At 47.0% G+C, this 11,197-nt stretch overlaps 1 protein-coding gene across 3 annotated transcripts in view; it reads left to right on the plus strand.

Moving 5' to 3' along the window:
- LOC146867045 (endogenous retrovirus group PABLB member 1 Env polyprotein-like) overlaps positions 1–10,066 on the plus strand; it is a 39,715-nt gene extending 29,649 nt beyond the window's left edge. For all 3 annotated transcript variants that reach the window (XM_085603458.1, XM_085603460.1, XM_085603457.1), the window contains exon 2: positions 7,224–10,066. In XM_085603458.1, coding sequence (XP_085459584.1) covers positions 7,893–9,413 — 1,521 coding nt within the window. In that variant the 5' untranslated portion in view covers positions 7,224–7,892 and the 3' untranslated portion in view covers positions 9,414–10,066. The remainder of the gene's footprint in view (positions 1–7,223) is intronic.
- The last annotated feature ends 1,131 nt before the right edge of the window (positions 10,067–11,197 follow it).

An 11,197-nucleotide genomic window follows, 5' to 3' on the forward strand; every position in this document is an offset into this window, starting at 1 on the left:
AGGTAGGAGTAGAAGTTGCACTGCCAGGGCCACTTGGGCGGCTGGGTGCAGGGTGCTTTTGAGCCGTCGGGCGCTCAATGGATTGCAATGGAAAAGCTCAAGGACAAACAAAGGCTGCAAGCTCGGGGACGGAGATTCTTCAGGTGTGACCACCACTTCGAGAGGTAAGTTGGGTAGTTGGAGGATAGGTAGGTACTCTGGAGTTGGGCACAAGGGGCCGCAGGGCGCCGGGTGCAGGGGTGCCTTTTGATGTTGGGAAAAATTACCCTCTGTTGATCGCGGTTGAGGCGGTCCCTGGTTCTGAAGCTGCAGGCGTCGTCAGGAGCGTAGAGGTGGGTCCTTGGGTGCCGGATTCGGGGTCACAGTTGCCGGGGGCACCTCCTCGGGGTCTTTGTCCACTCCAGCACAGGCCAGGCTTGGCGGGTGCAGTATGTGCAGGGTTCGCGGTTCCTGGCTGGAGCCAGGGGTCAGTTACTTGCTTTGAGCAGTGCCACTGCTTGTGGGAGTCTCAGATGCTCAGAGTCACAAGGTAGCCAGGTCCTCCGGGGTTTGTGAGGTTGCTGGCCAAGGGAGATGCCGGGATTTAGCAGGAGCAGGTTCGAGGGTCGACAGGCCGGTAGGGCTGGGGCCAAAGCAATTGGTGTCTTCCTCTTGTTAGCAGCTGCACGGCAGGTCTTCTTTCTTCTTGATCTTCTTTGCTGTTTCGGAATCTGGATTCTAAGGAAGGAAGGTTCAGTGTGCCCCTAAATACTAAATTTAGGGGCGTTAAAGGTAGGTAAAGGGCAGGGACCACTGGGTCCCTGCCCTGGGGTGGGTATAACCCCTATCCTGCCACTCTCCTGTGGGAGGGGGCAGTGGCCTAGTCCTGATAGGGCAGGGCTCCCCATCTTCAAGATGGCGAAAGCCCAGGGATGTGCTTCACATCGCCTCCCCCACCTGAGGGGTGGGGTTGGCAGAGGCTGGCACCCCCTGTCCTTCCTTGGGGTTTTCGGCCAGTCTTCTCGCCAGAGAGGGGGTTTAGAACCAGTAGGGGCCAGTTGCTGGGTACAGCAAGTGGCCTGGAGAAGCTCACAAAGGTGGTATGCCTTTGAAGCTTCCCCTGCCCATGCTGGGGGAGGAGACCTAGCACCTCACCCAGGATGTGCATTTTTGCAGGCCCAGGAGAGCGGATGGCTCTCTACCCAGGGGTCCAGCAACATGTCTGCTGTGTGGCAGTCTAGGCAGCCCCTCAGACCAGACGTGGATTGTAGGTTAGGTTCAGGGGGCATCTCTAAGATGCCCTCTGTTGTGTATTGTACATTAAATCCTGCACTGGCATCAGGGTGGGTTTTATGTGCTGAGAAGTTTGATACCAAACTTCTCAGACTTCAATGAAGCCATTATGGTGCTGTGGAGTTTGTGTTGACGATCTCCCAGCACCATGTACTCTTAAATGGAAGCACTGTACTTACAGTGACCAGGAATGGACCTGGGTACTGTAGGGGCACTGGGCTGATGCTCTTGTACCCACACCACTGGCATAGGGCACCCAGCTAGAGGGGTGGCTGATGTGTGCCATGTCGACTCTCTGTTTTGTTCTATACCCAGACACTCCGCCTGCAAGGGCAGTGTGTTGGTGTTAGGGTACAGGGCCTCTAAGGGTGGCACAATAAGTGCTGCAGCCCTTAGGGGCCTTCCCTGGTCACAATGCCCTGGGTACATAGTGTACCATTTACCAGGGGCTGACATGTGGACAGAGTTTGCCAATTGGGGTTTTAGGTTTCAGCATAGGTTTTAGGTAAGGAACATAGGCCCTTGGCACCGGATTGGCAGGAGCCCAGGGCACACTCAGTCAAAGTACATTGAGCAAATCAGCAAAAAGTGGGGGCATACCATGCAAGAAAGATGGCACTTTCTCACACAACCCCCCCCAAACGAAAGGTGATGAGACTAACCTTGCCCTATGGAGTCTTCATTGTCTAAGTGGAAGAACCTGGAAAGTCCATCTGCGTTGGCATGGGCAGTCCCTGGTCAGTGTTCCACTTCAAAGTCCATTCCCTGTAGGGAAATGGACCACCTTAGTAGTTTTGGATTTTCCCCTTCCATCTGCATTAGCCATCTGAGAGGTCTGTGGTCAGTTTGAACCAGGAAGTGAGTACCAAACAAGTATGGCCTCGACTTCTTCAGGGACCAAACCACAGCAAAGGCCTCCCTCTCAATGGCACTCCAACGCTGCTCTCTGGGGAATAGCCTCCTGCTTATAAAAGCAACAGGTTGGTCTTGGCCTTCATCATTGGTCTGGGATAGGACCACTCCTATCCCTAGCTCAGAGGCATCAGCCTGCACTATGAACTGCTTGGCATAATCTGGAGATTTTAGAATTGGTGCTGAGCACATTGCTTCTTTCAGGGTGTCAAAAGCCTTTTGGCAACTAACTGTCCAGTTAACCTTCTTGGGCATCTCCTTGGAGGTGAGTTCTGTGAGGGGAGTCACAATGGACCCATATCCCTTCACAAACCTCCTGTAGTACCCAGTCAAGCCAAGGAATGCCCTGACTTGGGTCTGGGTTGTTGGAGCTACCCAGTGAGGTTCTGTAATTCTCGAGTCTGACTGCATTTTGTTCTGTGCCACCATTTTGTGTTGCCCTCACGTAGGCCTGTGAAGGTAGCCTGGCGAATAAAGTGGCCGGGCCTTCTTAGTTCATGTATACATTAACTAGGATTCTTTTTGACTCTGAAATGAACTGTAAGAAACTGACCTCTGCACCTGAAACTGACCCCGCAAAGCCGATTTCCCTGATCGATCTTTGTCTGAGATTGCCAATCAATGTTCAGGACATCGTTAACTTTTAGTTTCCTTGCACATGCCTTATCTTGTTCAGCATCTGTTACCGTTTCTTTTTTTATGTTTCTTCATTACATGGGTTATGCTTTCAATTATAGGTTTGTCCGGCTTGTGGAGATTGAATTTGGGACATTCCTAATAATTAACTTTTGGGTTGGGATACTGTAAATTGAGTTTTTGTTATGTGATACTTTGTTTGAAAATGTACCTTATTGGCTAGAATTTTGTGCAGTGGGTGTACATTTATAATGTGAATATTGGGTATAAAAGGAGACGTCTCGCCTTAGTAAAATGAGCAGTCTCCTGAGAATTTACACCGTGATGTATTTCTAGGATCACTGTTACTAGCTGCAGCTAATAAACTTGGTCTCTGATGCCATCCAGAAGTATTCCGTGTCTCTGTATACCAAGACAGGTGAACTCGAAGATCTTAGGCGTGCCCCTGACGCCGCTGGGTTAAACCCCGGTTCTTCAACTGGCGCCCAATGTGGGGCGACTTCAGCGGTACTGGCCCAAGCCCGAAGATTGTGAGGAGCCCCGTGAGGAAATTCTGGAGGACGGCCGCCACTTCATCGACCCCTGCATGTCGACGTGGACCGAAGGTTTTTTTCTGCGAGGCTTCCTCTTTCCGACGGCTGCGAAGGACTGCTGCCCTGACTGTCACCCTGTCTTGGACCCTCTTGTGATGATTTGTATGGCGAGACGTTAGACGGTCTTCTGGTGGCGTGACAGACATTTTGGTTAAGTATAAGTGGGTCGCTCCCACGATTTTGTTTTGTTTCTTGGTTTTGATTCGGCCATTGGAATAGTCGAAGCCGGGGGGTTCGTATATTTGCGAGTGTATCATTTTTGATAACCCCTTGAAGTTTGAAGCAAGACTAGTGAGCTAAAAGATGCCTGGTTTTAGCAAATTTAGGAAATGGTTTTGTTGTAGTTGTAATAGGGATTCCCGATTGGAGGACTCGTGTCTGATACCTCCGGTTGGAACTCCAACTTATGAGCTCTATTCAAAGCATGGTGTAGGTCCCATTACCTTTAATGAAGTAGGGGTCCGTTATACAAGGAAAGATGGTGTTTTACGATGGCCCCAACATGGTAGTTTTGAATCAGATGTTTTAGATAACCTAGAAGTTGCGCTATTTAAGAGGAAAGCCCGGCCGGCGATGTTTGACTCTTTCCGCCTTTGGCGTAAGGAAACCAAACAGCGAGAAATTAAGCAAGCTAAAAGAGATAGGAAGGAAAGGAATATATCGGTAATGCAAGCTGCTAGGCAGTTTAAGGAAGATGAATAAGATCATGCGATTGAAGTGTCAGATAGACAACATTGCATGGTCATTGACAAATGTTTCCCGGCTTTGCCACCTCCCCTTTCAAATGTGACTGTAGACCCTGAAAAGGATCCTTTGATATCACATTTACTGAGATTACCACCCCCTTATGTGCAGGGTGCTACTGCACCTCCGTTACCTCCAGTTGTTGCACCCCTTGTTGTCGTTCAACCTCCTGTTGTTGTTCAGCCACCCGTTGCTTCACAGGTGGTTCTTCCTCCCCCGGCGCAGCCCCCTCCAGGGCCACCAGCCTTGCCTCAAACTCCTTTGCCTTACACGCCTTTATCTTCGACTTCTCTTATTTCTGTCCCTACGTCTCTGTCACCTCAAAACACTTTGTCTCCTGTCCTCATGTCAACTTCTTCTCCTTCTGATCGGCAACGAATGACTGAGACTGTCACTAGTCTTTTGTCTCCTTTCTTTGGGTCACTGAATATGACCCCTGTTTCTGAATGTAAGCAGAGACGTAGTCAGCTCGCTGGTCCCAAAGAGCGGGCAGTGTTAGATCTCCTAGCTCGTAGATGGGTTTCAAATACCTCCAAGTACAGTCCACAAGTGGTTATGGATATCTTCCTACAGTGGGAGGCACCAAAACAAAGGTATGTTTTTGATGTCATGTGTACCTTCCTTCGTCAGGAGTGGGAAGATAATGAGTTGGGTTCAATTCCACTGGAATTGCTTAATGTTCAGTCTGAATTTGCTAAAGGGACGATAGTGGGTTCCGATGTTGAGGAAGCGGTAGAGACACTACTCACCTTTAGGTCTAGACTTCCACCTCAGTCATTGTTCGAACCTGACCCTTCTATTAGGAGAAAAGTGAAGCAGTATCCTATGAGAGAGGTTCCCCCTGTATGGAGAGAGGCAGTTGTGGCTGATGCCGCTCATGGTATTACGGCTGCACCGGCTCATTTTCAGCGAGTGTGGGTGCATGTCCCTTGGAAGAGAGCTGAGGTCCTGGCTCTTAAGCAGACTTTGCCTGACCCCCGTAAAACTCCTGCTGGTTATTATAAGGAGTTGTCTCAGACAGTTGATGCGTGTGTTATGAATTTAGCTGACATAGATATGTTGATGGGTAATGTAGTTCCTCAACCCTTGTGGGCGAAGATCCGTCACGAGGATCACGCGCCAGAGTTAGGAGATACGTGGGTTAATATTACTGCTGCAGATGGTCGGCAGGTAGGAGGTGCCAAACCTGAACCCTTAGTTGCAGAACTACCTGGTAGGATTATTAATTTAATGAAAACTATGATGCCTCCTCTGCGGGTGAATTGGGACAAGTTATCAGCATGCAAACAAAAGAAAGACGAGAGTGTGTCTGATTCCTTCACTAGGTTTGAGGAAACATTCATTGATCATAGTGGTCAGGATATGAGTAAAGAAGGCGGTCAGAGGTTGTTTGTAGATAAGTTTGTTTTTAATTTACTTCCTGAACTTTCTAATAAGTTAAAGGACTCTGAGAGTTCATGGGCTGTTTCTTCTTCGGCTCAGATATTGGCTACGGCACAATACTATGAGAATAGAGATAAAGATGAGAAGGATAAAGTAGAGAAGAAGACTAGAGAATTAAAAACGAAAGTTCTTCTGCAGCAGGCTTATCCGCCTCGCCCTAATCAGCGTCAGTTTCAGCAACCTTCCCAGTTTCAGCAACCCCCACAGTTTCAGAAACTGTTGCAGAAGCCTGAGTCTTTTGCTTCGCGACTCCCGCTAGGCCCTAATCAGTGTGCTTATTGTAAAGAAGAAGGTCACTTCAAGAATAGTTGCCCGATCTTGCTACAGCGTGCGAATGGTATGTCTGGTCTGAGAGGTCGTGGTGGTCTCCAACAAGTACCTAGGGGTAGGGGACGTGGTACGTTTCCTCAGAATGAACGTTCCTTTTCCCCTTCAGAATTCTATGAATTATTTTGACCAACAGAATGTTCCGACCGTCCAGTCCGCTCAGTACTACACTGATGATTATTATGTTGGAAGTGAGAGTGCTGGTTTTAATGATAGTTAGGACAGCCATGGACAAAGAGAGGGAGTAGTGTCAGTTCCAGTAGACCAGAGTGGACCTTATGTTGAAGTGATTACATCAGGTGTGGCAGAACCTTTTCTTTTGGATACTGGTGCAGCAAAGAGTTCTATCATGCACTCTAAACTCCCGGCGCACCTTTGTCTGGCTTGACCAATGTTTCAGTAGGATTTTCTGGCGCCCCAGTTCGTAATCCGGTTTCTTGTCCTTTGCCCCTTTCTATTGGTCCCTGTGAATTGGAGGCTCCCCTTATTCTAACGACGGCCTGTGGCGAGAATCTGTTGGGTTTGGACTTGTTGAAAAGATTGCATGCAACATTACATTGTTCTCCTTCGGGAGTACATCTTACGGTGGGTAAGAAAGTGATTTCCCCGATGTATCTGTCTAAGGATCGCCTTCCACTGGAACTGTGTTCTCTCCCTGATACACTTTGGGCTACAGGTCCCAATGATGTTGGTCTCTTGCAGATTCCACCCTACGTTGTTACCTTTAAGTTGAATGCTAAATTACCTCGCATTCCCCAGTACAAAATTTCCAGTGATGGCGAAAGAGCTCTTTTAGCGATTATCTATGATTTGGTTGAGAAAGGTGTGGTTGAAGAAACGAGAGGTAATGTGTGTAACAGTCCTGTTCTGCCTGTCCTTAAGCGTACTGACTCTTCTTAGCCACCTGTGTATCGGTTTGTGATCGACCTTCGAGAGGTCAATAAGATCGTTGTGCCACAGTTTCCTGTTGTCCCGGACATTACTGCTTTATTGACTATGATCCCTGCCTCAGCTGCTTGGTTTTCTGTTATTGATCTGAAGAACGCTTTCTTCAGTATTCCGATTGCTGAGGAAAGTAGGGATATTTTTGGCTTCTCTTTAGGAGGCCGCAGTTTCCGGTTTAAGCGCGCTCCTCAAGGTTATTGTGAGAGTCCCTCCATTTACAGTCAGGACTTGAAAACTCAGCTTGATACTCTGGCATTGCCTTCTGGTGCTACTCTTATCCAGTATGTTGATGATATGTTGGTTGACTACTTACATGATTTGACTGCTAAATTGCGTGTTCTTCACCAACAGGTCCATGACACTTTGCCTTCAGTTTATGTAGATGCAGGCCACACGATTCAACCTGGTGACTGGGTTCTAACCAAGAATTTCCAGAGGTCAAAGAACTTGGAACCAAGATGGACCGGTCCATACCAAGTCCTGTTATCAACTTGGACTGCTATTAAGGTGTTCGGCAAGAAAAACTGGGTACATGGTACCTATTGTAAGAAGATACCTTTGCCCTTACCTTACGATAAGTGGGTCCGGGAAGGTGTTGCCGATTCCAAGAGTGAAAGGGTTCCGAGATTTGTACCTTTTAGCGATGCACATCTGGAATGGACTCTGTCAGAACGTGCGGATGATAAAGTCTTGCAAGAAGCTGTGCCGCCGTGTTTGAGACTTGATACTACGCACCCAGAGACATTCTTTCAGGATCAAACTGTGCCTGGTAAAGAACGCTACAACTTAAGGTCTAAAAAGGACAAATAAAATTTGAATTTTTTTGTGAATTACTCTTTCAGACAAGAGACTATTTTTCTTTTTCGAACCACCATCCGGGTTCAGCTGCAGGGTCGCGGTATAAGAACTTAAGGGGTGGCCCGCGTATTGATGAAAGGTCTGCGGCTCTAGGGACGTCTAGGACGCCTGGACGCACACTTGAGTGAAGAAGGAAAATGTCCGCGAGCAGCACGTTAGAGGATGGAGTCTGTTGTAACTGAAAGAGATGTTGAGAGAATAGATCTTAAGACAAGATTTTGTACATTGATACATAGCAAATGTTTTATAATATTGTGCTTTTTGATGTTTTTGGGTATCACATTAGCTTGTGTGGGTTGGACTGTCTATGCTACACAACAGACATCTGCACCCACCTCCCAACCTATGCTTTCTTTCACTACTGTTTCTTTGCACCAGTTTTATACGTTGCCTGAACATGAACAGACAAGGAGATCAGAATTTGTCAACAACTCGTTTATACAGTTGTTGCATCAGCATCAGTTAGTAGTAAATACCACTAATTGTTGGGTTTGTGGTCTTATGCCTCATACGAAAGATAAAGGTATGCCATATTTGGTTTTGCCTTTTTCTTTTAATGGGTCTGTGTGGGCTTTTCAGACCATGTTTATCTATGCAAATGAAGTACGCCCCTTACGTTCCCTTAAAGAGAACTCGAGCAATAGTGCCTTAATAAGGGGAATAGTAGCTATGATCCGAGATATTGATGCATATAATGCTATCCCTAAGGATGAGGTGCAGGCTTACGTTGGTTGGAACGTGACTGGATATAGTACCAGTTTGACAGAGAAGGAGAGACGAAAAAGGTCTCCCCCTATTTGGATTGTACCCCACCGAGGCCACTTTTGTTTTCAAGAAAATGGTTGGAATCCGAAAGCTCAGCTAGGTAAGAGTGTGTGTGCTCAAACCTATGTCTATTCATCTCGGACTTCTCCACCATTTGTGCCAGCTAAAGGCACATATTTTGTTTGTCATGACAGAGCCTACACATGGTTGCCACCTGATTTTTCAGGAACGTGTTATGTGGCGTTTATACTTCCCCCTACATACACTACTGCTTCAGACTATCATAGAACGAGATATGGTAGAGGTGTCTTCAATAAGGAAGATACCGCAGCACACGAAGTAGGAGATTTCTTCAAGGGCTGCTTGCCCTTTTGGCGTCCTATGATCAATAGTAGGCATATTCGACAGCTTGTCCGCGTTGTTGAAGCTACTATTAATGAGACAGCAGGTGCTCTTAGTAATGTTACAGCTGAGCTTCAAGAGGACCACCTTATGACTTTGCAGAACCGTATGGTATTAGACATCATACTTGCAGATCGAGGAGGAGTATGTAAATTGATTGGATCCAGTTGCTGTGTTTACATACCAGATAATGCTCCTACAGTGTACCAAGCCATCTCTAGGTTGTATAAAATCTCTGAGTCTATCCATGTAGACGACCGAGACTGGTCATTGACGGGATGGTTTTGGGGACTGCTGTCCAAATGGGGATGGAAGATTTTGACATTCCTTGGTATGGTTTTAACCATCCTTTTCTCTTGTTGTCTTTGCATCCAGTGTGGTCCCGCCATTTGTAGTCTTTGTGCTACTATGTGTGTTCGGAGACCTGTCCCGAGAGAAGTAGAGAATAATAAGATGATGCTACAGCAACACCTTAATGACCTAATGAATATCGACATAGACCTAGATTCAGATTAACATGAGTCTTAGGTTATTGCCTACGTAATGGCAAAAGGAGGGTCTGAGGTTCTGTAATTCTCGAGTCTGACTCCATTTTGTTCTGTGCCACCATTTTGTGTTGCCCTCACGTAGGCCTGTGAAGGTAGCCTGGCGAATAAAGTGGCCTGGCCTTCTTAGTTCATGTATATATTAACTAGGTTTCTTTTTGACTCTGAAATGAACTGTAAGAAACTGACCTCTGCACCTGAAACTGACCCTGCAAAGCCAATTTCCCTGATCGATCTTTGTCTGAGATTGCCAATCAATGTTCAGGACATCGTTAACTTTTAGTTTCCTTGCACATGCCTTATCTTGTTCAGCATCTGTTACCGTTTCTTTTTTTATGTTTCTTCATTACATGGGTTATGCTTTCAATTATAGGTTTGTCCGGCTTGTGTATATTGAATTTGGGACATTCCTAATAATTAACTTTTAGGTTGGGATACTGTAAATTGAGTTTTTGTTATGTGACACTTTGTTTGAAAATGTACCTTATTGGCTAGAATTTTGTGCAGTGGGTGTACATTTATAATGTGAATATTGGGTATAAAAGGAGACGTCTCGCCTTAGTAAAATGAGCAGTCTCCTGAAAATTTACTTCGTGATGTATTTCTAGGATCACTGTTACTAGCTGCAGCTAATAAACTTGGTGTCTGATGCCATCCAGAAGTATTCCGTGTCTCTGTATACCAAGACAGGTGAACTCGAAGATCTTAGGCGTGCCCCTGACGCCGCTGGGTTAAACCCCGGTTCTTCACCAGTCCAGGATGGCCTGGATCTTGGGTTGTAAGGGTTGTACCTGGACTCCACCTACAAGGTGGCCCAAGTATACCACAGTGCCCTGCCCTATCTGGCATTTGGATGTCTTGATAGTGAGGCCTGCATTTTGCAGAGCCTCTAAAGCCTTTCCAAGGTGGATCAGGTGATCCTGCCAGGTGGAGCTAAAGACAGCAATATCATCAAGATTAGCTGCACTAAAGGATTCCAACCCAGCCAGGACATGGTTCACCAACCTCTGGAAGATGGCAGGGGCATTCTTTAACCCAAAAGGCATCACAGTGAACTGATAATGCCCATCAGGCGTGGAGAATGCTGTTTCTCTTTTGCTCCTGGGGCCATGCCAATCTGCCAGTACCCTGCAGTTAAGTCAAAGGTACTGAGGAATTTGGCTGCTCCCAATTTATCTATCAGTTCATCTGCTCTCGGAATAGGGTGAGCATCTGTCTTGGTCATAGAGATGAGCCCTCTATAGTCCACACAGAACCTCATCTCTCTCTTTCCACCCTGTTGATGAGGTTTGGGGACCAGAACCACTGGGCTAGCCCAGGGGCTCTCGGAGGGTTCAATAACCTCTAACTCCAGCATCTTGCTGACTTCAGCTTTGATGCTTTCCTTGACTTGGTCTGACTGACGATAGATCTTGTTTTTGACAGGTGCACTGTCACCAGTGTCCATGTCATGGGCACACCAGTTTGTCAGACCAGGGATCAGGGAAAAGAGGCTAGCATACTGTTGCAAGACTTGCTTGCAGTCGGTCTGCTGTTGGGCAGAGAGGGTGTCTGAAAAGACAACACCATCCACTGACCCATCTTGTGGGCTGTAGGAGATGAGATCAGGGAGAGGTTCACTCTCTGCTTCCTGTTTCTCATCAATCACCATCAGCATGGTGATATCAGCCCTGTCATTGTAGAGTTTAAGGCGGTTCACATGGATAACCCTTTTGGGTGTCCTGCTAGTGCCCAGGTCAACTAAGAAGGTGACCT

Source organism: Triturus cristatus, chromosome 1_2, assembly GCF_964204655.1.
Source record: "Triturus cristatus chromosome 1_2, aTriCri1.1, whole genome shotgun sequence".
Taxonomy (NCBI): domain Eukaryota; kingdom Metazoa; phylum Chordata; class Amphibia; order Caudata; family Salamandridae; genus Triturus; species Triturus cristatus.